The sequence below is a fragment of the Drosophila mojavensis genome, unplaced genomic scaffold (assembly GCF_018153725.1).
Source record: "Drosophila mojavensis isolate 15081-1352.22 unplaced genomic scaffold, ASM1815372v1 contig_49, whole genome shotgun sequence".
NCBI lineage: Eukaryota > Metazoa > Arthropoda > Insecta > Diptera > Drosophilidae > Drosophila > Drosophila mojavensis.
Window position 1 is genome coordinate 2,701,869 of NW_025318872.1, and position 27,307 is coordinate 2,729,175.

At 37.0% G+C, this 27,307-nt stretch overlaps 6 protein-coding genes and 1 long non-coding RNA gene across 12 annotated transcripts; 5 read left to right on the forward strand and 2 right to left on the reverse strand.

The window, feature by feature from the left end:
* The first annotated feature begins 10 nt into the window (after window positions 1–10).
* Window positions 11–1,049, forward strand: LOC6577958 (dynein axonemal assembly factor 4). The gene has a single exon (XM_002003853.4). It carries the CDS (start codon window positions 120–122, stop codon window positions 888–890), a length of 771 nt encoding a protein of 256 aa, XP_002003889.3. The 5' UTR covers window positions 11–119; the 3' UTR covers window positions 891–1,049.
* Window positions 1,050–1,846: 797 nt separating this feature from the next.
* LOC6577959 (wiskott-Aldrich syndrome protein family member 1) lies at window positions 1,847–8,527 on the reverse strand. Of its 3 annotated transcripts, none has more exons than XM_015165919.3 (6): window positions 8,325–8,527; window positions 6,245–7,047; window positions 5,754–5,879; window positions 2,616–3,325; window positions 2,301–2,547; window positions 1,847–2,236 (listed from the first exon to the last, which is right to left on the reverse strand). In XM_015165919.3, exons 2-6 carry the CDS (start codon window positions 6,975–6,977, stop codon window positions 2,058–2,060), a joined length of 1,995 nt encoding a protein of 664 aa, XP_015021405.1. In that variant the 5' UTR covers window positions 6,978–7,047; window positions 8,325–8,527; the 3' UTR covers window positions 1,847–2,057. The 3 variants fall into 3 exon arrangements, with proteins under 3 accessions (XP_015021405.1, XP_002003890.2, XP_032585119.1); XM_002003854.4 differs by lacking the exon at window positions 5,754–5,879 and adding an exon at window positions 4,371–4,451 and having other exon boundaries at window positions 8,325–8,526; XM_032729228.2 differs by lacking the exon at window positions 5,754–5,879 and having other exon boundaries at window positions 8,325–8,525.
* On the forward strand, window positions 5,863–8,696 carry LOC122757331. Its single transcript, XR_006357331.1, has 2 exons — window positions 5,863–5,947; window positions 8,510–8,696. It is a non-coding gene; the product is annotated as an uncharacterized LOC122757331 (long non-coding RNA).
* A 91-nt stretch (window positions 8,697–8,787) lies between these two features.
* On the forward strand, window positions 8,788–9,366 carry LOC6577960 (ATP synthase subunit g, mitochondrial). The gene is made up of 3 exons (XM_002003855.4): window positions 8,788–8,819; window positions 8,888–8,938; window positions 9,015–9,366. Exons 2-3 carry the CDS (start codon window positions 8,899–8,901, stop codon window positions 9,272–9,274), a joined length of 300 nt encoding a protein of 99 aa, XP_002003891.1. The 5' UTR covers window positions 8,788–8,819; window positions 8,888–8,898; the 3' UTR covers window positions 9,275–9,366.
* Window positions 9,367–9,626: 260 nt separating this feature from the next.
* LOC6577961 (protein piwi) lies at window positions 9,627–14,517 on the reverse strand. Its single transcript, XM_002003856.4, has 8 exons — window positions 14,326–14,517; window positions 12,123–12,830; window positions 11,737–12,057; window positions 11,519–11,673; window positions 11,252–11,455; window positions 11,000–11,191; window positions 10,827–10,937; window positions 9,627–10,756 (listed from the first exon to the last, which is right to left on the reverse strand). The coding sequence occupies exons 1-8, from the start codon at window positions 14,398–14,400 to the stop codon at window positions 9,877–9,879; spliced, it is 2,646 nt and encodes an 881-aa protein (XP_002003892.1). The 5' UTR covers window positions 14,401–14,517; the 3' UTR covers window positions 9,627–9,876.
* Window positions 14,518–15,258: 741 nt separating this feature from the next.
* Window positions 15,259–16,723, forward strand: LOC6577962 (putative nuclease HARBI1). Its single transcript, XM_002003857.4, has 3 exons — window positions 15,259–15,677; window positions 15,743–16,427; window positions 16,490–16,723. The coding sequence occupies exons 1-3, from the start codon at window positions 15,342–15,344 to the stop codon at window positions 16,609–16,611; spliced, it is 1,143 nt and encodes a 380-aa protein (XP_002003893.1). The 5' UTR covers window positions 15,259–15,341; the 3' UTR covers window positions 16,612–16,723.
* A 189-nt stretch (window positions 16,724–16,912) lies between these two features.
* LOC6577964 (tubulin polyglutamylase TTLL4) lies at window positions 16,913–27,307 on the forward strand. 4 transcript variants are annotated; one of them, XM_044009167.1, is made up of 12 exons: window positions 16,914–17,472; window positions 18,250–18,889; window positions 19,117–19,736; window positions 19,806–19,916; window positions 19,978–20,331; window positions 20,396–20,753; window positions 20,819–20,943; window positions 21,000–21,439; window positions 21,509–21,679; window positions 21,744–22,022; window positions 26,789–26,956; window positions 27,049–27,307. In XM_044009167.1, exons 2-11 carry the CDS (start codon window positions 18,273–18,275, stop codon window positions 26,864–26,866), a joined length of 3,153 nt encoding a protein of 1,050 aa, XP_043865102.1. In that variant the 5' UTR covers window positions 16,914–17,472; window positions 18,250–18,272; the 3' UTR covers window positions 26,867–26,956; window positions 27,049–27,307. The 4 variants fall into 4 exon arrangements, with proteins under 4 accessions (XP_002003895.3, XP_043865102.1, XP_015021409.1 ...); XM_015165923.3 differs by having other exon boundaries at window positions 19,117–19,916; XM_002003859.4 differs by lacking the exons at window positions 26,789–26,956; window positions 27,049–27,307 and adding an exon at window positions 24,007–25,201 and having other exon boundaries at window positions 16,913–17,472; window positions 19,117–19,916.

Sequence of the window (27,307 nt, forward strand, 5' to 3'; positions counted from 1 at the left end):
GCCTTCCAAATGACACTAGGGGGCCTGCCCGACTGAGGCTATGTGTCAGCCTGGAAACTGCTCATTCACAATACAACTACAGAGAGGGCAACGACAACGAGAACGGCAGCTCCGGAAAAATGGTTCAGATATCCCAAACCGAGGAGGACATTAAAATCTCCATTGAGTTGAATAGGCTGGTCACTCGGAAGCCAGATGTGGTACTCCTGCCGCAGTACATAAAGTTCAACAATCCGCCGATATTCTTTGAACGGCATCTAGCCCAGGAAATTGATGAAATGGCCAGCTACTGTCGCATCTTCAAGCACGAGGCGAGAATTGTGCTCGTCAAAAAGCATCTGGGAATTTGGCCGGAACTGTTCCAGAAGCTGGACAAGGAGGCGTTGATGAAGAAGCGGCTGGAAATCGCCGATCTGATCGTGGAACGCAACAAGAAACGTGACGAGATGGCTTCGGAGCGCTACGAGCACAAGCGCCGCGCCGAAATCGAGAAGGAAGTCAAGCGTGAGGGCGACATTAGGGATCGCGTCAAGAAGTTCCAGGAGACCTCGCGCCAGGAGGCACTCATGGTGGGCGTGCGTAAGGAAACACATGTCAAGCCCAACAGCTCGCTGCATGGCAACAACTCCGCTGACAACGGCAACAACAAACAGCAGCCGGCAGTGGACGTGCGCCAGGCGACGCCGGTGGTGCGATATCAACCACCCCTCGCGATGTCAGCAGTGCGTGGCAATGGACGCATTAGCGTGAGCTTCTCCAGTCAACACAAGATGAACACGCCGAAGCGCGAGTCCCAGGAGGGTGTCCAGATGCCGATCACTATACACGACAAGCTGAATGGGAATCCGCCGGCCCGGGAGAAGACTCCAATGGAGACGCTTGACGAGTGAAGCAGCATTTACAGTTGAAAATTATAGGTGTGTGTATGTGAGTGGGGATGTGTGCTTGAGCGGGGGTACAAGTGTGTGGATGGGCATGCATGTGTGTGTGTGAAACATTTCCAACTGATTAACTGAAAATAAATGTACATTTTATGTCATAGATGTCAACTATTGCCGTTTGAAGGAAGCACTAGCCTTAGCTTGTTTTAATTGGAATAGTTTTATTTTAAATTAGATAAAATATACAACAATTATTACATATGCATATCCATTATACTGTTTAATAAGCTTTTCAAACAAAAATTAATAATTATACACGTTCGCGTACCTTTTCATTAGAGTGTTTCAGTATAGGTTATTATTTAGAAAATATTTATATACTTGCATATGTATGTAAGATTAACGGTATATACTTTATATATTGCAATTTCATAGCGTGTGTGTAAAATGCTTTCGACTTTGCTTGGAGTTATACGATTCAATTAATTCCTATATTTACAAACTTTTCAATTGTCATTTTGTTTATTGTTAATTATCGTTTTTGTATTCGAGTTCTATAGTGTTGATATATCGGTTTAATATCCAAAAAAGCAAGTCTATATCATCTACTCTATTTTATTTCTTTCTTTCGATTTCCAATTTGCGCTCTTCCAGTCCACGCCCACACCACATCACATCCTTGACGTCGGAGAATGGCGCGCATGGAAAAGAATTGAAGACAAGATTTAGCAATAATTATCCTTATTGGCATCCTGCATCAACGACACGAGTATTATTCCCTCACGAGGCTTAGGCTTAGCCATGTTACGAATATGAATCCATACAAATAGCTTTATATATAATATAAATATGTTAATTGAAATCAAAAAAGATCTCATATTACATATAGCTGTGTGTGTATATATATATATATCCATAATTACTCTTGGTATGTGTATATATGCGTGTAAATATGTACAATTCGATTTAAATTTTGATTTAACGTTTAGTATATAGTAGATAGGTATGTACGCATATCGGGATACTTTTATAAGGTATGGTAAAAAAAAGCTTTGGCGCTTTGTAGTAATCCAACTGGGTGTCCAATCATAACACGTCCTGCAACAGTTTTCTTTGGAATTACTTTTTCTTCTTGTTTTTAGCAATTTTATCCGGCTTAACCGAAGCCATCAGGGATCAAGCAGAGGTTTCATTGGTTTCCATCCAACCCTCGCTGTCATCTTCACTGTCGGAATCTTCCGACTCCGACAGCTCAATGGCCACTCGCCTGGCCAAAATCGATGCCACATCCAACATTGCCGTATTGCGTTCAATTTCCTTCAACTCCGACTTTTCTACCTTCCGCAATATAATGCCTGTAATGGAATATATTTATTATTTAGGAGAGTCCTGAAGGCCCTGTAAGTTCCATTATGTTACCATCTCGAATAGCTTTCATCAAATCGTTGCGTGGATCGTGGAATGGCGCCTGTATCTTTTTAGCACTCACAATGTGTGAGCCGCCATTTGGCTGGCAAAGCTGTAGTTCCCCATTGGCCAATGCCTTGGGCATAATTTGGTGTGGATGCGACTGCATTTGTACTGCACCGAGACCACCCTCCTCCACTGGCGGTGGTGGTGGCGGTGGCGGTGGCGCTACATTGGGTGGCGACATTTTTGGTGAGTGCTGAAAGAGAGAAAGTAAGCCGTGATATATGACAAATCTAGCATGGCTGATCTATAGTGTACACCCACCTGATCGGGCACTGGAGGCGGCGGGGGAAAATCGCTCAACGAGTTCAGCTGATTGCTGTTTGTGATGCCCATGCTATTGAAAGTGTTGCTCAGCTGCGCCATGACCATATCGTTGGCATTATGGGCACTGTTGCTGGGCGCCATCTGCGGAGAGCCAGCTCGCGATGTGCTGTTCGTGCGGCCCAGTAGCTTAGCTGCCATATGACCGCTGGCCATGCCGTTCATGCCCGACATCGGCGACACCACATCCGGCACTGGCGGCGGCGGTGGCAACGCGTCCCGACTCGTCGACATGCTGCGTCCGCGCGTGGGCGTATTTGCATTCGATGCAGTGGGCGTGCCGCCGCCACTGCCATTCGATGGTGGCGCTGGTGGCGGCTGCGATGGTCGTGGCTTGGTGCGCGATGGCGTCCCCGGTCCATAGATCTGCTCCGGCGACATTGCGCCCTGCCCGCTCTGCCCATAGATTCCATGCGACTGATGGTAAAGTGAGCTGTCGTACAGCTGTTGTTGCTGTTGCTGCTGCTGCTGCATGTGCATGTGCGACGCTGCCGAGATGCCATTGGTGCCGTACGCAGCCGCATATTGATTCGCCGCTGTCTGTGGCGTGAGTGGCTCGTAGCCACTGCCATCGATCTGCTCCGACTGGTAGCTGCGCCGCAGCTCAATTGAATTGGGCCGCAGGGGGCGACTGTCGTAGATGCCCATGTCTGGAAAGTAACCCAAAATTATTATTAGTAAGCTCGGTTGGGAATCGACAAAGAAAACATATATAATAAATAAAATATATCAAAACGAGAAACTCCAATGATAAAACGGATAAAACGTATTAAGAATACACATAAAATTGCAAAAGAGAACAAATAATTGCAAGCAAAGTCTGTATGTATGCGAGTCTGCGAATAAAATGAGCTGCGTATTAATTAAAATTAGTCAAAATGATTAACGCACAGGGTCAATTAAAGTGCGTTAACTAGATAAGACCAAGAAGTAAGGCTGGGATTGTTAGCATTGAAGCAATGCTTTGAAAAGTTGCTAAATATATTTTAAAACAAATTTCAATTACATCTAAATGCCGATTCTGTTTTTTGCGCTATTCCCAGCCCCCTTTGAGCCTTATGAGTGTAAAAAGAAAGAAAAATGGCAGAATTAGAAAGTTATTCCATTAAATAGAATAGCTAATATGCCCAGCTAAGCTCCTGGGCAGGAAGGTGGGGAATTTATATGCAAATTTGAGTGTAGGATTAGAGGGAGTTCTAGAAAAAACTTAATGCTAATAGTGGCTAGCTATGGGAGCCTACGGCGTGTTCATGTTTATAGTTCTCTAATGAATTTCAGATTTTGCAACTGCTTGGCCAATGGGTGATCTTCGACTACTATTATTAAGCGATTGCTATCCACAACAGCTTAGTAACAGTAGTAGAGCATAATTTTTTGCTTTTTCCTATTTAGGTTGATTGGATATCAATCCTGAATAAAATTATAAATGTTCATACATGGTGCTTTTATCATATTTATCGTTAATGCTGTTGTTGTTGTTGTTGTTGCTGTATATCTGCGGAACCTATAATCAAAATGCCTAGACAGAGCAAGCTAAGTACACACGGAATGTACACAAAGGAAAGATAAGTACATAAAGGGAGACTAAAGTGGCAAGTGATAGTAGTTAGATACGATAGAAGTAGATGAAGGAACATTTATACATACAAACACAATCGATTTAGTTGTGTTTCGTATTTAATCTGTTGAGCTGACCTGTTATAGCGATAGCCGTTTGTTTTGCTAGATTACTGTTATTCTCCAAATGTGAGAGCATATTATAGGGCTTAACAGAATCTGGAAATGAGATGATCATGCGGTGTTTCGTTTAAACTACTTAAAGTACAAATATGTATACACAGACTATATAGTTACAACAACAAATGAGGTTAAAACATATATAAACAGATTCAATAATGAATCGATTCAATTGGGTTCTTAGCTATGATAATGTCTGAGCTTCGTTCCTTTCGAGAGAGCTCCATCGATTGAAAGGTCTATTTAATGTATTGCATTTGGTATGCATGCACAATATTAATCAATTGTTATATTATTGCTTCAAAGCAAAGATTTTAGAAAATCAGGACAGCTAACAGCGGATTATAAATTTATGTATTACATTGAGCCAATAATAATAACCGCAACTGATGCATTTGTGTTAACAGTTTCGAAATTAACAGTAGCTTGGCTACGTATTTTCTTTTACATTGTTTGCCAAGTCTTTGCAGTGTATGCTAGCAGCCATCGTTAACACTGAAGATTAGTTACAGTGGGTGTACAGTGTTAAGAGTCAACATTTGCATTTTCTTGATTTGTTAATTAACATATAAAGTGTATGTTAAGACGTGTAATTAACATAAGCTTGATAAGCTAATTAACATTTATCGCAAATTTCATTAGTATTTGGTTACTATATTAAATAACATATGCATCGAATATTGAGAGTTGTTATTATCATTTGCATGGTATGTTGCATAACATATGTACAGCGTCTTCTAAAAGTCGTAATCATGTCCTTAACTTGTCGTGGTAATTTAAATACCATCTACGTGTCTGTTAAGATTCATTTAAAACTTAAGTAACATCTGCAGCGTATGTTAAGAATCGGCTTTAACATCAGCACTATCTGTTAATTAACAATAATTATAAATGCAAAGACTCGCCATTTGCTAACAGCATTTTGTAACATATACAGTGCATGTTAAGACTCGCGCTTAACAATATCTTGATTTGTTAAATTGCATTATTATTGTGCCATTAGTTGATCTGGAGTATAAGAATAGTCGTCTTTAATTCTATAATGATGCTAGATAGATGAAGTGATCAGGAGAAGAAGAATAATAATGTACTCTATACTGAAACTGATGTTTTGAAAAATGTACAAATGAATGAATCATATCGATTTGGAAGCTCTTGGCAAGCTTTGCAAGTAGCAAGCGATTGCAGGAAATTCAAATTACATGAAAACTCTTTAAGGTACATACAAATTTGGATTAACATTTTGTGAATATTAAAACCAAAACGAAAGCCAAGAAATGCGCGCAGTCGGTGACGTTTTGAGTTTCAAGCTTCGATCTGCGGGGCTCTAATGTACCGTACCTACTTGATATACACCATCGATATTCGCCGGCTGTTGTTGTACGGGCCTGGCTGGCCTTCGACGTGCCAGCGTTCCCAGCTGAATATCGCAATCAGCGTTTACAGTTTGGATTTCGATTAGCTGAGCTATATGTGCATACAGTAATTGGGCGTTAATCAACATGATTAATACGATGTGGGTATAATTAGAACAAGTACGTAGCAAATACGCAATGCTCTGATCACACACTTTTCAGTACAACGTTCAATAGATGCACCCACTGTTAAGTAACATTTCATTCACACAATACCATTTCCTTGACATGTTAGACAACGTAACAGTGGCCGTTAACATATCGAACATTTCAAGCTACTTTATGCTACAATTGACATGGTAGTAGTGCAGCAAATAAATGCAAGTCTTTCTGAGACTGTTCTTTCAGATTCTGATTTTTTGACCTAAGCGCCTACACCTACGCCCGATGTTATTTATGGAAAACACGTCTACTTACTGCCATATCCGGCCTCTTCATTTGGCATTGCGTTGGGCGTGCGATAGATAACATTGTTGGGCATCAGAGTTTCGCCATGGCCCAAGGCGATTTGTCGCTGTTTCTCGCGCGTATTATGCGGAGTTCGAACACGTTTGTTGTGACGGTTGTTTTGGCCGCCACCAGCGCCTTCTTGTCGTGGTCGATGCGTCTTCTTGCCCTTGTCGTGCATTACGCGCTCCGTATCCTTGATCATCTCTTGTCGCCACAGCTCGAAGAAGTAATCGGGATCCGTGTAGAACTTGAGCCCGTCCTTGCCATCATCACGATAGACATTGAGCTTATCCAGCGGCGGTGGCTTGTCGCACTGGGCATACGTCTCCAGCATGAGGGCGGGCATTGTGGACCGTGAGAAGATCTGCTGATCGAATACCTTCGCCGACTTGAACGCCTTCTTGCGTGTTATATCTGTGAGAGGCACTTCCTCCACGGTGCTGTCCAGCTGGGTCACCTTTATAGCCAACCGATCAATTCGCGCCTGCAACGAATTGGCTCGGTCTCCAATGTTGCCCACATCCCGCGCTAGTTCGCCAAATACGTCCTCCGCATGTTTCGAGAGCGACGACAATTGCCGTATTATGTTTGTGAGAGTGGTATTTGTGACTGTCTCCAATTCCACGGACTGCAGCTCATCCTGCTGGTAAACGGATCGCGCGACATGCACGGGCTCTATGGATCGCTTGGGCAACGGCATGTTTATCTGCTAGATCCGCAAAAGTCCTACAACTAAGCAGCTTTGGCTTCGGCTAATGCCTTTTCATCGACTGCAAAATTAAAAGAAAATACACATATTAGTTATTACTAAATTAGTTTTAAATTATTATTCGTTTATCACTAAAGTATTCTCTACAACATTTGATTATCAGTCGCACTTTTGTATTTATGAACGCAGTTGTAAATGTGTATATATAACATACATAACAGTTATTTTTATTTATAGTAGATTTCAAGTGTGGTTGCTAACAGTCGTGTCTCCGTCAAAGTAATTAAATTTGTGCATATTTCTTAATGACGGCACGTGTTCACCTGGCACTGAGATAAACAAGTTCTAATTCTTTTTTTTACTTTAATTCCGCTAAGTTACACGAAAAATCCGCCCCTTTGTTCGTAACCAGAAGTGCAGTCCGGGCTTATTGCACGCAAGCTTTTCTTTTAGTTCGTTACGCTCCATAGATTTAACCAAGTTTCTTAACTGCAACTGAGGCGAAATTGATAGAGAACAACTACGAGATGGAAAAACTTTTGTTTTATTTTATATTTAAAATTAAGTGTGATTGACAAGATCAATTGTCTAAACCAAATAACCGGATATTAAATTTACTATAAATATTTCTTAAACTTAATCTTCATATAACCAGACCTTCATATGATAATATATATATATGTGTATATGAACATTATAAAAAAAAAAGTATATAACGTTATTTGTCATACACTATTTACTGCACGATTCATGATTCGCTTTAACACCGGCCCAAGGTGTTTTGCACAGGCCAAAACACCCTCTTATGTGTGTGTGTGTGCTTATGTGCGTGTCTGAGAACTTTAAAGTGTATTCAATTGTAAATTTGCCAGCTAAAAGAGCCAATCGTCATTTGGCGTGGACCACACCCACCAGATATGAACCGAAAGTGTGATAAGCCCACAACAAGCACTCACTCCTTAAGCATATACATAATAGAGTCTTATAATCGCAACTGCTTGCGAACGCTTTAGTTGCTTTTATCATTCGTCACTGCCACCAAAAAAAAAAAGTTGTTGCTTTAATGCCAACTGGAGCCCAAGTTGTCAATATGTCTCAGTGTGTGTTTGTGCACATGCATGTACATTCATACATATATTATACACACATACGTAGTTGTCAAAGGAAGGCTACACACAAAACATTTGGATTAAAATTCGCACACACACACAGACTCATACGCGCGCACTAAATTGTATATTACTTTCAAAAATTATCAATTTCCTTTGCACAGTGGCAAGTCGTTAAACTAGATAGCACTAAATTTCATTTGGTCTCCGTCATCCCCTCTCAACTCACCTCACGTCACGCACACTTTTCACTCACTGCACAGCAATATTGGATTAGGCCTTAGCGGTAACATACAATTCAAATATCTTAATGCAATTTGTGAAAGTTAAATGCTTTATACTTTACACTCAATATGTATATTTTTACTTTTTCACTTCTTTGTAAATTTTTGGATTTCCACACCTTTATTGTAGTGGTGCACAATTGCATTAACACTGGATTAATCGATGTGCAATCGAATAGATGGGTCAAAATTTCAAGTTGGAATTACAGAGTTGCGTCTCGATACATTTAATCAATAATTGTTCACTTGTAAAAATTTAAAACTAAGTTAAAAGTATTATCGAATTAATTATATAAATAAAAATAATTTAAAATATAGCATATGTTTATATATATATATGTATACATGTATACATTTTCATTTTAATGTCTGATAGTTATCGATAACATATCGCAATAATGAACGAGCAGAACGACCCTGTTTCATTGCATTCTTAAGACGTAAGGTTTCCACATATAACTGCAAAATTTTGTAGCCGCGAAATACATAAATTACTTATTGTTTTTAGATTCAAATACAATGGCTGGCGTTGCGACAAAAGGATCCAGTCTCATTAACAGTAAGTTCATTACTCCCGCAGAGTTTTTGCAATATTTTGCAAATGTCGGAACTTATGTAATGTTTCATTATAACAGGGCTGCTTGTGCAAGCAAGACCACAGTTGGACGTCTTTCTGAAATACGCCAAAGTGGAACTAACTCCACCAACTCCAGCCGATATTCCAGCTATTCGCCAAAGCATTGGCAATATAATCAAGGGTGCAAAGACCGGATCTTACAAGAACCTATCGGTCAGGGAAGCATGGCTTAACACCCTTGTCACCGCCGAGGTTATCTTCTGGTTCTACATTGGCGAGTGCATCGGCAAGCGTCACCTCGTTGGCTACAAAGTCTAAATTTACAGTTACGAAAACTTAGCGAATGACAAATGAATTGTCATCCCTAACGATTATGTATGTAAACGAATAAAATTTCAAAATTAAATGTATTCATAATTTTGCGATTCAATGCTACTTTAAAAGACGCCATAGTTCGACAATTTTTCCGCTTGTATAACATAATATCGTGTAAACTGAGGAGATTCAAGTGTGCTTAAAATATTTAACACAATATCCCAACCATCTGAATTACAGCAGCCAGAAGCTCCACATAATAGAAAAAAGGAAACATTTGCAGCTAATCAAATAGTTCCAGTCAGCCATATGAATGTAGTCAAACTATTTTTGGGCTGTCAGAAAAATAACTTAATTTCGTTTGCTCAATTTCAATTTATTGTATTCACTTAAATGTCTGAATAATTAGATGTGTTCTTGATGGAGTGTTAGTAACATCCTTGGATGAATAAACTTAATTTGAAACAATAATTTGAACATAAACTTTTCAAAAATACAATTTAAGTATCAATTCTTGATAAAAATCGTAATAGAAATTAAAAAATTAGTAGGACTTAAACACAACATTACCTCTAATAATTCAATGCTGGTTAACATAATGAAAGTTAAAGATAGTAGAATTTCTTCTCTAGTGCATTCTGCGGTATAGCATGCAGATGAGAACCAACAAGCGTAGCCAGTTTCTTAGCATATTGGCAAACAGCTGGCACCCGAGTGGTGCCCGACCAGTTGTAGTACAAATGGCACATTTTGTACGTTAGCTTTTGCACCTTATCGGGACTAAGGCCAATGTTGCTATATAGTACATTGTAATTAGTTGGCGACACTGTGCCCTGACGCACCGTCTGCGACACAAGGTAAAAATCATAACGTTCGGGCAACGTGACCACGTCGTCAACGACAGTCCCTGGTGGTGGATTGCTTCTATTGTCGAGGAAGAATCGTGTATTGGATGATTTTGTGACCACAATGTATGCGAGCATCGGAGGAGTTGATGACACCTTCTTGTATTCAAGGTTAAGCTTCTCGACAACATCTTTGACCTCATACTCGAATAATTGTCTCAAGGATCCCGAACTAACCCCATCGCGATAAAACACAATACGATTGGGTAATTTCTGATGCTCCAGTTGATATTGCCTCAAAGCTTTCAATATCATTGGCCACAAATTATTGGCCAGAACATCATAGGCACTGCACTCAGCGACTGTGCTAAAGAAAGTCGCATTTCGCTGTAAATCCATTGAGGCCACCAATGCTCCATATGCTTTGTTCCGATTGCTCGAGCATTTGGCTATATCAAATCCCATCGTCATTAAGCCCGACAAAGGCAGCTCGATCATCCAAGGGGTATAGCCGATTTTGCAATTCATTTGTATTGCAATTTTGGTGGCTACACTCAAGCCATTTTTGTTACACCTCTTGGTTACGACTTGTGTGGGTACAGCCCTATCTACACAGCCTCTCTTCTTTATCGCTGAGTACCTAAACAGAATATAGTCATATATCTATTTAAGTTCTGTAAGAGTAAAAATTAACGTTATGTAAATCATACCTTTCAGGACTGTCGCTTGGAACAAAACATAGAATTAGTTTTGGATCTTTTGTCGCACAATCGTCCAGAGCTTGAATATAGCTGCTTGTGCGATCATCATAGATCATAACTCTGAAAGCAAATGAGAATATGCTGTAAACAAAATATCAATACGTAGATGTATATCTAGTTACTCTCTAGGACAACTAATATGAAAGCCCATCCCCATTGCAGCACGATTCAGATTTGATAGCAGAGTTCTCAATTCAGATGAACAACGTTTCGGTGCAATTACAGCCCATCGATCCAACCCACTTCTAGGCGTTGTCAACATCCGTTGATTACGAAAGTGCCGAGTCCAGTCAGCAGAGTCTCCAGCAGATAATCTATGTAAAGGAAGATTATTTTAATTGACAGCCCTGAATTTTAAATTACAAAACCCTAACCGTGCATTATCATTGAATACAATCTTTTGTGGTAAAAGTACACGCCCTTGGACTTCGATAAGTTTTTCATCCAGTTTCATATTCCAATCGGTCAACACCTTCACACTTTCCGCTGTTGTATGCAATCTTCTGTTGAACGTTTTCAAACGTTCAATACGTCTTTCGGGATTCATTCGTGTATGATTCGACATAGCACGCATGAGACTGTGAATAAATTGAAATACATTCATTCAAGAATTTTATTAATACTTATCTACAAAGACTTACTTATTATTGGAACGCATATTATCCGTGAGTCCAGTAACGCGACAGAGCTCGGGAATAAGGATTACAATTTCATTGGCGTTACTTTTTTGAGCTTTGTCCCTATTTTTAGATATTAGCAGGGGCTGATCGTGATCCCTTATGCGAATATTGTATTTCTAACAAACATATATTTATTTATTTAAGGATGAAATCCACATTTTCTTATTTGCTATTCTTACCTTTAGATAGTATTCTATAAAACTAACATCATTTCCCTTGCAGCTAAATGTGGCACGTGGAGTTTGTGTAAAGTCGACATCGTTAATGCGATAAGTTTTATTATTATAGTCCGTGAGAACTATTAATCCAAGTACATTCAGGCGAAACTCTTCCTGATGCCGTTCAGGTTTGCTCGATGTCCGGCGTAGTATATCGTAAACGGTTTCTCTGCGCATTACCTTATGTGTAATCTCGGCGCAAACTAAGATGTCCTTCTCGTGCTGTCGAATTGAGGTTTCGTATCCAGGCCAAAGTTCAATCGAGAACTCACCCAAAGAAACCTTAAATTTGTAGTAGTTTAGTTTTCTTCTTTAGAAAGTCGATTGGCAATTCATTAATAACTTACTCGTGCATGGGGATCAAAGAGATTGCGTCCGACTTGCTCCAAATTGAGACCCTTCATTGAGCGACGCAATATCAAATTTAAGACTTGTAGAAATCGTGGCTCAGCCGTCGATATATAACCCACGCACTTGATGGTAATTGTGTAATTGACACCCTGCTTTGAAGTGGCCTGCAGCACAGTAACATCTTTGTCGAATTTCTTGGTGGTAAAGAGCTGATTACCATCAAATAGGTAGCCTGTACCAAAGCTTTTTGCATGTTCGGATAGCACGCCGCAGCGCACACGCACTAGCTCGATCTCTGGAGCAAAATCCACATGATAGTGAACAATGCGCCATTGTGGCTTCGTATTCAAACGGAAATAGTTTGATAGCAACTTAATTTGCTTGCCATCTGAGCCTTGTTTTGTGACCACATCGGCTGGTCTTGTATTAACAATTTCAAAACGATCAATGGGTCTGCGATCGGATTTGTGTCCGCCAGGTCCACTAGGGTGAGATGATGTAGGTCCGACCAGATCACGAGAGCCACGGGATGCGCTAGCTGCGTGGGATGTCGACGCTGCATGTAATGTCGTAGCTGCGTAGGATGTCGATGCTGCATGAGATGTTGAGGGTGCATGGGACCTAGAAGTCCCACGCGAGGACGAAGCCTCCGATCTATCTCTATCATCTGATTTAAAACCATCCCCACGAAATATCTTGGGGCGCTATTTTAAAATGTCATTATTGAGAAATAATTATCAATACGAATTATCCCACATTATTACACAACTATTATTACAGTTACAGTTTAATTATTTTTTTTAGGGCGGATCATCAAATTACCGTTAAATTGATTAAATGAAGTATATGCTTTTTATGCCCAGTCTGGCAGCTTTGGCTTTTTCATGCGATAGGTGAAAGTTTCGATAAGTTTCGATAATTTGTGATATAAAAAAAATCGTTGGTTTCAAAATCAAAGACGAAGCACACTCAAAACTCTCTGTGTATATATATATATATATATATAATATATACTCAAGGGACCGACGATTTTACGTCGCTATACCCGGAAGACGCTTTAACCAGGAGCTTTTTTAATTTTTTAATCAAAACAAAATCAATTTATTTCAAAAATATGGTATAGAAACATTTTTGTGACATAGGCATTGCAGATTGTCTCTCTCTCTCTGTCTTAGTAGCATTTGTGTCGCTGTTACGCACACAAGTGAGGGTACTGATCATTGATAAATAGATAAATATATATATTTTTAGCAGCGCCTTTTTATGCTGAAATTTGTTATTATTTCGTTATAAAACTCTTTACTTCAATTGTCTTTTCTTCACAGTACACCACGCGTTTGTTTTTATATGAATTGAATACGTGAGTAGAACAACGTAGAAGAATACGGGAGAGTAAAAATGAAAAAATCAAACGGTTGTTACGATTTTCCTCATTGTACCACTGGTCAGTGATTGTACGCAGCAGAATTGAAGTGTACGCAAACTTCTGCCGCCTCTTTTTAACCTTTTATAAATATAAACAATTTTTATTTTGAGAAAGTAAGCGTATAAGCGCATCAATACAGTACGATACAAAGTATATAAATCATGTCTCAAGTTTTTATTTTCAAGTTCACTATTTGATTACAAAATGTTAAGTTTCTTAATGTTTTTGAAAATCTAGCAAATTTATTAAACACATGAAATTTGTTCTAAATGTAAATTTTGTAAATAATATATATGTATGTATGCAGTTTTTAGGAGCTTACGCTTACCGAAACGAAATTAAATTTCTAAATAAAATTATCTTCTGTTTTGACGGAGCTCTTAATTTTCTGCGATTTAAAAATATATATTACATACATATATGTACATAAATTTTTTTTAAGGACGCTATATTATCGTATTACAATATTTTCCACAAGCGAGTATGCACACATACAACTGTAAAATAGTCGCATCAGCAAATTTTACTCAAGTGGCTCAACTTTATGCTTTTGAGTCCGAGTGCAGATAACGGAATTTCGAGCGAGTAATGAAGACGCGATCGCGCTTGTGTGGTTGTATATGTGTGAGTACAAAAGTATTTGCATACATACATATATATGGCTTGCTTTGGATTTATGTATACACTCAAATTTGTTCATTTTAAATACATACATATGTATATATATATATATAATGTTTATATTGCAAGTTTAAAGCTTGCAAAAAACTTACCGGCTGTTGTACCGATTCAGGACTAATGTCGGAATCATTTAAGGGACGGCGACGACCCCGTTCTTGATCACCCATGGCGGACTTTATTTTATTTTTATTACAAAAATACTACGATATTAGGATCTCGAGACCCTTTCGCCAGAACACTTGAGATCCGAATGGTTTGGTGCTTTAATTCCTAAAACTGATAATACTAATCGATCATAATGTTAGCTTCGATTTTAAGATTGTCCTACCCACCGAAGCACGATTCCGATACATGAAGTTTTCGATTACACATATGAGCAATGATCACTGTTAAAAGACACAGGAGGTTGCGCAAAGAGCAGTCCCGTTACTTTTAATGTTAACTAACAGCTCTCTTGTGACGTCACATTTTCAGTATATATAAGCTAATTTCAATAGTAAATAGCTTAAAAATGGTCATTCACTAATTTTATTACCATACAATAAAGAAACTAAGTATATAATTGAACTGAGAGGCCTCTCGAAAGCAGCAATGATATGGCCAAAATGGCCAATATGCCAGCAGGAATGATTGATGAACATAGTTAACTGGGTTTTCGTCATCGGCATTGTTTATTTATGCCAATTTACCTACACATTCATGCCAAAATTACTTGATTCTCATACAAATTCAAACGCGCGCCCAGCGTTTTCTGAAAATGACGTCACGCTGTCAAATCATCTGTTCACTTTGAATAACCTACTATCACTCAATCGTGAGCAATGATAATACCATCAATTATTTTGCATTAAAATTAATAATTAATGGTAGTTGCATAGATATGTAAATTTATTTTTAATAAATTTAAATGCATAAATTTCGGAAACAATAACAGTTTTTCCTAGTTTAGGGAATTGGTTTGCTCCTGTTAATAACATGGTTTCAACATGTTATGTTTACAGATACTCATAATTCTCATAACATAATTCTGCTTCTTCTTCCAAATTAAGAAAAAGCGCAAACCGAAGGAAATAGTCAAAATCAACAAACAAATTAACATCCATCTAAAATGGATGATATTAAAATATTTCAACGTTTTCTCAAAGATGTAAGGCATTTAAGGGATTTTGAGTACTTTAAACATTTGGATCACAGTAGAATCAATAGAAATAAAAGAAGACAAATATGTAAAGTAAAACCCAGACGTCCGCGTTTCAACCCAATGGAAGAAATGAATGAAATAGAATTTAGAAAAAAATACCGATACACAAAAGAAAATATGAGACGGATTATAGAAATCGTTCGAGATGACTTAGAAGTTGACTATTATGAACCAATGAAAAGAAATCAAGTCCCAATAGACTTGCAAATTTTGTCGGCCATTCGATTTTTCGGCGGCACTGAGGTACATGCATATATACATACATACATATGTAAATAAATACATATCTACATTCGTCTCTATTCCAGCATCCACAGCTTACGGCTATGGCCCATGGTGTTAGCTTGCATACAATGGCCAAGATAACACGTCGTGTGGCTGCCGTGTTATCATCAAAAGCGTCGCGTTATATCCGGATGCCCGCAACCCTGTCCGAAAAGGAACGAATGATGCGTTCATTTCAATACCTTTCCAATATGCCCCAAGTAATTGGCGCAGTAGTGCAAACCACTGTGCGGTTACAGTTGGAAAATAGGGGTGGCTATAGTGGAACCGAGCTAGCTGCTACAAATGAGGAACTTGTTCATTTGCAGCTGGTGGCAGATGCCGAGCATAAGATTAGGGATTTGGATATACGTCTCCCTGAGGAACTAGGTCACAACACAGCGCCAGAATTGTTTTCGTTATCACGGATCAAGGAACGATTTGAACAAAATGAGTTCCGTGGTCGCATACTGCTTGGCAATGAATCGCTCTCTTGCTCCCACTTCCTCTTTACACCAGTTCGAAACCCTAAAAATAAATCCGAGGATCTCTATAATCAAGCCCATTCTGTAACCTATGCGCCGGCAGTCAAGTGTCTAAACTATTGGATACGCCGCTTCGGAATTCTCAGTAGAGAACTCTTAGGGACATTTGGCTCAGCAAAGCATACAATAACCGCTTTGGCACTACTTCATAATATGGCAATGGAGTGGAATGATCCTTCCATAGGTATTTCCCTTAAATCACAGTTTAAGTTGTGTAATAATATAAAAATAATTTTGTTTTTTTAGATTCTGACATTTCTCTACCCATATACAAACCTAACATTTTTTGCTATGCCAACGGTGCTACGATAAGCGAGGAGCAACGCAATCGAAACGAATTTATTAAAACACATTTTTCTAGCAACTAAAATGTATTATATGCATAGTGTAAGGATGATTAATTTAATATAATGTAGGCTCTTCAATTCAAATACAGTTGTCAGCAATTAGACTTAATATAACTTATTTCATAAAAGAAAATTTGAATTTTCATTATTAAAAATTAGCAATCTATAAAATAACAATAATAATCAAATAAAAAATTCATTTTACATACATACATATGTGGTGAAAATCAAACGGGCTCGCTGTTAATAAAATGTTAAATTAACAGCAGTGAACTATTCTTGTTCTTTCTTGCAATTATACACTGTTCGGAGCAAAGAACCACATTTATAGTTCACAACTGAACTACACGTGTTGAGGTTGCAGCAGGTTTTGAGTGTGTTTTGTTTTGTTTGCTCTATCTACAATTGATATTTACATCAAAATTAAAATACAATATTTCATAGTTATAAGGCACATTTAATACACACATAGTTAAACACCTACGTATACAAATTTAACAAATTTACTTCGATTTGGCAACAAGGAATAAAGTTTTAAACAGCGGTTAAAAACAGTTATTGTGCGTTTGTTCGGCATTCAACAACTTAAAAAAAAAAATAAACAAAAATTCTTAAAAAGCATTCCTTTTGTACAACGTTGAGATTTAGACTTAACATCCAAGTCCCAACGATTTATTTGCTATTGGAAATTTAGTGATTGCCCCTATAAAAGAGACCCGCAGCAAAATAGTGTGCAAAGGAGTTACAACACCTTGTCTGAGGACATGTTTGTGACCTAAATTCAACAACCCCCTATACAACCAGCTGATACCTACTTGCAAAAAGTAGCACAAACCATAAAGCGATAAAAAAAGACGTGAAGGTCATCAGAATTTGAAAGCGGTAAGTTTAAGTTTTAAAATATTGTGTATAATCGGACTTCTACATTTCACCGTGTGTTTATGTTGAGTAATAATAAATAAATCTGTTCCGTTTACATTAGTTGAGGCTGTACCATAACTGTGCGAGGGGAGTTTATAAAATTAATTTAAATTGTAGTACTGAAATACTTGAATTGACGGAAATTTTTTTTAAATATATACATATATATAAAATAAATTGAAAAAATGGAGAATAGTTTTGTTCCACATATTTTGATGGTTTTCGCAGCCAATTACAATATGTATATTTTCGAATTTCAATACATAAAACTGAAGACTCTGGCATTACGAGGAGGGTTTGAAGAGTTTTCGTAGACAATATTTAGTTATTTTCAAATAAGTTTAATTAATTTCTTTGTATGACAGCGCTATACTATATCTGATTCAATTCTATTTAGAATAGTTCTTGATTACTGATTGAGCTTAATATCATCAAATTAGAATTGAGGAATATGATATAAGTGTTTATATATAATTTAAATTATTTATGGAACCGTATATATGATAGCGTGGCTTATATATAAATATTTACTTGTAATCAGATATTACAACTTTTGTGCACTTCTCTCTATTTCGCCCTCTCTTTCTTCTCTTTGGCTCTGCCTCTCATCTCTCCTTATTCAGGTGCGTTCTTGTGTGTGTGTGTGTGTGTGTGTGTGTGTGCGTGTCTGTATACATATACGTGTTTTGCTGTAGCTTGATTAAGACATAAATAGTATGTTCATGTATAACGCTTCAGAAGTTTATGGAAAATCGCCCGAGATGCACCAGTCCAATCAATATTTGAATGACAACGGAATTAATAGCAGCAACAACCGCAATCACAACAACAACAATAGCAACGGAATTATCAACAATGAGCACAATTTGAGACATTGCAATAATGACAATGCATTTACATACTTTAAGAACGGGAGTGTCAGTAGTCCGATCTGGAATTTAAAGAGCCCCATCCGTGCATCCAACCGTAGTCCAGCGAAAACTACGAAAGTGTCAAGACAAATAAATAAATCCTACTATGCAGTACCTGTATCGGAACAAGGACCGTATTCCAATGCATACCCCAATTCGTTTGCACCGCGCAAGACGACGACGACGTCGGCGGCCAACAACAATAGCCACGCCTACCAGCCACTACGTCAACAGCCCGCAGAGTATTATAAGGCACCCGTCCAGCAAAAGGCGCGACATGGATATGGGCACAGTAATAGCGCGCCCAACAATCACGAATTGGCACGCTATACACAGGCATCCCTTGAAAAGGATCAACTCAAGAGGCAGCTAACGTCCCGAAGTACCTGCGAATATTTGGATGACGATTCGACGTACTCCCACAGCCATAGATCTGCGGCCGCAGACCTAAACTGGGATAATATGATGTAATTCTGCAAAGGCAATCCTAAAACCCAATGCTTGTATATCCTTATATATTTATTTATTTACTTTTTAATTGTAGACACACATTGTAGTCATTATTATTAGTATATTAGCTGTAATTTATGATTTTTACACACACACGCATACCGCCAACCTTTTCAATTGCATTTTATTTGTTGCATTTACAGTAATCTTTACTTAAAATAATGAATCTTTTTTTTCTTGTTAGCCCTGATCGTCAACGCTTTCAGTCAGCAGATCAGCACTACGAGCATTATTTTTCGTATTTTTACAATCGTGGCCCAGAGAAGTTGCACAAATCAAAAACAAATACGATACGTTCGTATCAAACACCAATGAGCTTAGTACAGGAGACAACGGGTAAACGCTCGTCGAGAAGGTCCGGAGCCCACAATGATAATAATCAAAATATAGAATACGATAGTTATTTACTGAAGGAGAACAATGAGCTGCCATTTGGCTATAATGATAGTGATTGGATAGACTTCCCCATCGATGGAATGGAGAAATCTGCAATTAAAATAGTTAATGCTAAAGATATCTACGAGCCAACGCCTCTCTGCGATGAACAGTATATCAATGAAACTATACCAACTCCGCGCCGATGCGTCAAACTGGGCGATATACACGAAATAAGTAATACGGGTGAGTCCGTGACAATTAAAAGCAATTTAGCAAAGAAAACACTCAAAGCCAATGAGCCGCTGCCGTTGCCCCGTCTGCCGCTGACGCCCAAGAGAGGTCGAGGCGGACAAGCAGCTGCTAAGAAGGTGCTGCCCACTGTCCATCGCGTCCTCTTGTACAATAGTCAAAGCCCACGCTCGGCACGTAAGCATCATCCGTCGTCTAATTTACGCAGCCAAAACGTAAAGCCTCAACCCAACCCTCAACCCAAAGGTCAAACTGCAGGCGCCGATCATGTCACGAACTATGTACTGGAGGAGCCAGAGGAGAAGAACCGCGACTTTCGCGATGCTGATTTCGATAACGATGATGATTTAGATAACAGTAAGTTGCATTAGCTATTCACCTGCGAATTCGATATAATTGTCCTTAAACTCGATTTCAGTCTCGAATTTCGATGATAGCGACACAGTGAGCATAAGCTCTGATACGGAAGATGGTTATAGGGCGCATGCGTATAAACTGACGCACTCGAGCGATCGCCTATTATCCTCACCCAAAGACTCTTCGACTCTGGTTTTTTCTCGGTCATCCGACGATGACCTTTGCAATCCAGAGTCCGTCTTAGTCTCCAGTCTCTTTCCATATGTGCCGCCCTATCTATCATTTTCGTCGAACACCAAAAAAGGACCCAACGTCCCGCCAGAGCTGCACAGGATCTTGAAATGGCGGGTGACAAGCATAATGCCAAAAGTCGTTCGGCTCATCTTGGCAAACAGTGGCATGCGCATGCTGAAAAGTAAATAACTGAAGCTGTGAATTGAAATTATTAAGTTTGAGTTGAACATTTCTATCCATCACAGAAACGAACGACTGGATGGGTGTGTGGGGCAAGCACTTGAAGTCGCCCTGCTTTAAAACGATTCGCTCGTATCAGAAAATAAATCACTTGCCTGGCTCGTTTCGTATTGGACGTAAGGACTCCTGCTGGAAGAACTTGCAGAGGCAGATGAGGAAACATAGCAACAGGGAGTTTGGCTTTATGCCACGCACCTATGTCATACCCAACGATCTTTGCGCGCTGCGTAAGCGTTGGCCAAAATATGCCCAACGTAACACAAAGTGGATTATAAAGCCACCGGCAAGTGCACGTGGTGCCGGCATTCGTGTGGTGTATCGTTGGGGTCAAATACCCAAGCGACGACCTCTCATTGTGCAGAAGTGGGTGAACAACAGATTTAATACCTATGGCTCTGTAAATATTCAATAATTTATTTTATCACTAGATACATCGAACGTCCCCTACTTATTAACGGCAGCAAATTCGACTTGCGCCTTTACGTTCTCGTAACCTCTGTCAATCCGCTGAGAGTCTTTATGTATCACAATGGTCTGGCACGTTTTGCTTCTGGTAAGATGCTTTCAATTTATTCCTATATATCATATTTAATGCCGTCCGATTCACAGTTAAATATAGCGCCAAGGCGGATACGTTAAATGATCGCTGCATGCATTTAACCAATTATAGCATCAACAAATTTTCGTCGAATTACTCCAAGAATGAGGATGTGAATGCATGTCATGGCCACAAGTGGACCATTAAGTCGTTGTGGACATATTTGGCTAATCGTGGTGTTTGCACCGATGGCCTCTGGGAAGCCTTGAGGAGTCTGGTGCTGCGCACCATTCTAGCTGGAGAGAATGGCATTAACAGCATGATAAGAGCAAATGTTGAGTCCAAATACAGTTGCTTCGAACTGTTTGGCTTTGATGTAATATTAGATTCGGATCTGGTACCTTGGCTACTTGAGGTGAATATCTCACCTAGTTTACATTCCGAATTACCTCTGGATGCCCACGTTAAGGCGCCACTAGTCCAAGGCGTACTCAACACTGCCCTCTACAATGTAAGCTGGCAAACCAAATATCATAGACCATATATAAATATATAAATCACATACTCTATATACACGCAGATACCACCAAAACTGAGCCAGGAAAAGCAAAGGGAATTAGCCGCTGAATTTAGTTTCCCAGCTGGCACACAAATGTGCTACGATAAACGTATGTACATTAACTATCTGTCGCGTGAAGAGAAAAACAAGCACAACACTTTTACACGGAAAAGCATGGAGCATCGCGAAGAGGTATACCACGAAAAATTTTAATGATCTATCCGTTTTTTGTAAATATATTTTTGTGTGTTTTAAGTACATCGATGCGATTCTCGAAAAGTTGACTCCCGATGACGTACGCTGCCTAATTATAGCGGAGGACGAATTGGCACGATGCACACCACTCGAACGCATCTTTCCTACAGATCAAACCTATAAATATCTTAAATACAATGACACTCCACGCTATTATAATCGTCTATTGGATGCTTGGGAGTCACGTTATGCTAATAATCGTACGGAAGGCATTGCCTTACTGCGCGACTATTGTCAAAGTAAATATCACTTGGAAGTTCCAGCTCCTCCTGCCAAAAAGGTAAGTTTCAAGCTGACTTACAGCAGCTATACTCCTTTTATGGGCCACACCACTTGAAGCCACCCACACTTCATTTACAACCGACACATACGAAAACCAACTGAAAGAGGCTTGCTTAAGATTTATACAAAATACATATACATATACATCACCTATATATAACATATTATATTCAAGATGAATATAAAAACAATGTTTAAAGTACGAACGTTGAAAACTATTTAATTACAAAAAATATTTGACTTGATTCTTGATTCTATTGAATTTTGAGGGCTGTTGGCGAGCTATTCAATCATTTTATTGGCGCTGTCGTGCTCTTTATTGTCGTAAGTTCTATCTGTTGACCCCATCATAGATACTCTCTCTCTACAAGTTGCAAATCCAAAAATGTATAACAATTTTAGGTAGAATCGAATCGTTCTCTATAATATTGAAACTATATTGTATGTGTAGAGGCATTTAACCGATAATATACTGACAATATATTAAACGTTTATACTCATAAGTCGTATATTGTGTGCTTAAGTATTATTATTATATTAAAAACTAAATTAGGTTTACGATTACTGGATTATCGACTTTATAGTTTGTTTTCAGATAAAGAAAAGATAGTTCTTATAACTGCTCTATAAATATTAAAAAGTAAACCGTTTGTTAATTGAAGATAGAGCTTGGCGAAATAAAAACGTAAATATTTCATTTTCTTTGTATACCCTAAACCCACTTCGCTGAAAATGGTATTCATAAGAATGCGTTGCCCTGACCAAAATCAATTGTAATCTCACAGCCATGTCTGATTGCTCGATCGCATAGGTGCTATTATATTGAAAACTACAAATAAAAATTGTATTTCGGTCAACAGTTTTTCGCTGGGTTCACGGTATCTACTAGTCGTGCTCTCCCGACTAGATCGCTCTTACTTATTTGGCTTTTGTTAATTTGGTGTATAGGTGAAAAGTAAAAATTAATGTAAGAAATGTAATTCAGTTGCAGTTGTTCCCGAAGTATTAAAAAAAGGAAACACGAGTAATCAATTGGATCTTAATATCTAATATATTCTAGCTATAAATGATTTGGATGTGTTTTCTATTTATTTAAGTAGAGATAGGTCCGCGTTGGTATGAAATAAATATAAACATATTGCATACTAAAAATTAAATGTATATCCATGTTAGTTAGCTAGTAAGTATTTTAAATTGTTTTGAGAAAGAAACTAATAAAACTACATTGAAATGGCTTTGTAATCATAAAGACAAGTTTAGGACTTGAAGGACACTATTTTCCAGGTCGGAATCGGTATAAAATATTTCATATAAATATTATATTCGAAAACTTTTTCACATTCTTAGTTGTGGTTTTTAGAAAATAGTTTTTGACACACACACTATACTCAACAATTACACCTGAAATATCTTAGATCTACCACTTTTATAAACTAAATCACATACAAATATACTACAACGCACTAATGAACCAATTTTTTTACTTTGTACTTATCACAAGGCTGCAAATAATTAAATTCACATTTGTTTATCCCACTAATGATTTGTTACTCCTTTATATAGCTAGAGCTAGAATTTATCGTAGCAAAAATATAATGCTTAATTATAATCTTCATTTTGACAAAAGTTTTTTTAGCATTCATAAACTTTGAATTTTCAAAAACATAATTTGCCGATCGTTTCTAGATGATCATATCCAACTTATGGGGTCATGAGAATAAATTGACATTCAAAATATTTATATGTTTTTAGTTTTTTGTTAGATTTGCAGCCTTATTAAGTAATCATATTTTTGCCTCTCTAAACTCGACATAATTAGATTTTTGAAACAATTCGTACTGGAAATCGAATTGATCCATTAATCTTTATTATTTACAACATTTGTGGTTATCATCGACATAATGCTTTTCACACAATTCGTTACGAACTAAATTTACCTTGATTCAACTTTCTATCAATGTTTTGTAATTGTAAAATTGCAGGACTACTTCATCAAATTAATGAGATGGATTTTAAAGTGATAAAACGCTGCAATCGGCATTTGATATTGGTCTTTTAGTAATTAAATAGAAATCGTTTTTTTTTTTCTTTTTCTTTCGACTCGATCTGCACGTGTATATGTATATATGTATGTGTGTATATATACAAACTATTGTACAATAGTATTAAGTCAGTTATATCTGTAATACTTGAGATATATTTTTCGTTTTACATTGAAAGTGAGCGTGTATCAAAAAACATATATATTATATATATATATATATATATATATATAATTTTTAGCAATTTAGGTAAATGTTAATGTTTATTATACGCGCAGGTATTGTGCATACGACTGTTCCAAATTCAGATTACATACAGGGTCGATATATACATATATATACATAATTATTGATCAAAATTGTTATTTAAGAAGCAAACCTGTGATTTTATTTAATTTGTTGAGGAGATGTTGCACCAGACCCTCGTAGATAATAAGTAGAACATTACTAGACAACTCTTATTACGTTCAACTATGCCATATTAGTATTTCCATTTATTTAATCCCAGTTTTGGTTAGTTCCCATTCAAATCAATTTTATGTTTGTTTCTGTTTCTGTTTTTTTAATTCGTCGAAAAAGAATTTGATGTCATTGAAATAAAGTGAAATGAGTCAGAATCTGAAAACTCCTCCCCAACCTAATCTACAATATATATAAAGTATGATTATTATATGATCTACCTAACATTAATTATACTATCAACCATATGTTCCACTACCAAGTAGATGCATTTTTCTCAAAGCAATACATTTTTTTTTTTTTCATTCAAAGTGAAATAAAGTAAAGAACAATTATAATTTTGGATGAAGTAAAGAAGATCCTCAAACAATATTTATTATTGCACGAAAATATATATCCAACAAATGCATCGAAATTTTAACGGATGCTACTTGGCTTTTTGGAATATATGTATGTATATAAGCACTTGAGAGTCATACCTTCAGTGTTTATATACACCTCTTACCTAGTCATATCAGACCACTCTCGAACTCAAGTTTAACGTACCTATTTCCTTTTTGATTACATTAAATTCCAATGATTTGTATTCGTTTCCTAACACTTCATATTTATTTATTTATTTTTTCTTCATTTATACACTAAAGAGAAATAACCACCACAAGTCAATTGAATTTGTCTTGAATTTGTCAAAAAAAATATAAAAACACAATTGTAATTTAATATTTAGATGTTTCTCCTTTTTAGATAAATGAATACGAAAAACTTCTTATTGTCACCTAGTAGAAGTGGAACTGAAGTACAACCAATATTATATTATATTGTATTATCTTATCAGTATATATTCTAGCTATCGACAAACTAATAATAAGTTTATATTTGGTTACTGTTGATGTGAATATTGTGTACATTCTCTATATATATTTTATATTTATATACAATAATTCTTTTTAATATACGATCCAGAAAGCAAAGACAAATTTTCAGTTTGAGCGTCCTAACCCATTTATATATGGATTTTATTTTGAGAGCTATACAAACAGCATGTGTTTTTGAGGGACTAAGTTGTGTGAAAAAATACCAATTTCGCATTGTTCTATGATAGATGTAGCTAAAAATAATAAATTACACACACAATACAAACTCTAGTTCAAGTTAGTTCCTTGTAAGTTAAGATTTCGTGTTTGAAACAAGAATTAAAAACGAAAATTTTAATGTTGTATTAAATAGGGATTTTAAAATATATTTAATATAAACAAAAACAACAAGTATAGAGTATTTAGTTAAATTGATTTTATTGTTAAAGTTTCAATTTACTTTTCGTAGTAAATTAAGATAGATTTTATATATCGTTGACTTGGCTGTTAGAATTAGAGTTTTAAAAACAGAATTATTTAAAAGAAAAAAAAAAAAAAAAAAAAAAAAAAAAAAATACAGTAAAAATATAAATAAAAATCATGTGCAAATTGTATTGTTACACATTCTATATTAATCTCAGCGAGGTGTTTTGATTTAGATACATAAATATATTGTACGATATCATCCATGTAATTAGCATATTTGCCAGCTTATCAACAAGTACATATATACTGCGTTTATAACCTCGACATCACTATAAGCGTGAGTTCACATAAATCTCTAAAATCTATTATCTAATGAATTCCCCACTTAAATTAACATATTTCAAGACAACTACTTAATAACGTTGCTGTCAGGATCTACCGGCGGCTCAATACCCGTTCACTTTTCAAATGCTAAGGGTTTTACTGTAAATTATATGAAGTGTTCCGGATTTACCGCAAAGATCAAAACTTATAACTTTAAAATTGTATCTCCGACTGTTCAATGCTAGTAGCGCTATCGAAAGTTATTTAGTAATTCTCAATTTTTTACAAAATATTATTTTTAGCTACCTATAGAGGATTAACCAATTCTTAAATATATGAGCTTTTATTTCATTATACCCCTTTCACTCAGTGAACGAGTATACAAATACTTCATATATTATACCTAAATCATTGTAATGTGAACGAAACGCTTTTATTGATTGTAATAAGGAACTTCGTATAAACGGACTATATGTGTAAGGTAAAATTTGACAAACTTTCATTTATATATATATATATTTTTTTTTTTTTTTCATAAATGAGTTTTGGTGTTTTTGTCGTTTTATGCGCGCTCTCTATCTTTCTAACTGTCTCTCCCATTCATTGTTCTCATCATGCAATTTTTATCAACGTATACTAATCGAAACTCTAAAATATAGGACTTGAACGTTAGCCCTGTTAAAGAGAACACCGTTAAAAACGCGATGTCTGAGCCCGAAGAAGTGTTAGAAGCATAAGATAACTGGATACCTACTAGTACTGCAAATCCAATCACAACAAATTTCAAACAGAAAGAAACAAAATACCTGCATTAAGCAACTGTTAAGGTAAGACTAGGGATACTTGTCATAACTATCGCCTTTAATCTTCCTCAGCTACTATTTTCAAACGAACACTTTTATCACTTTTTTTCTTCCAGATTCACTTATTGTTCATCTTGCTATACAAAAAGACTGAACATTTAATGGGTCATTATAAATTTCTTAAGACACTTAGAAGTAACTTGTCATCATACATCGATGCCGGTCTATCAATCAACTACATTAAATCTAATTTTAAAGCTGAAAGCATATTCAATGTGTTCGAAAACCAAGTAAAATTTGTTGTATTATTTAATTCTAGGATCCAAATTTCTATGTACTCCTAATAAAATTTATAATAGAATGCTACAGACTAAA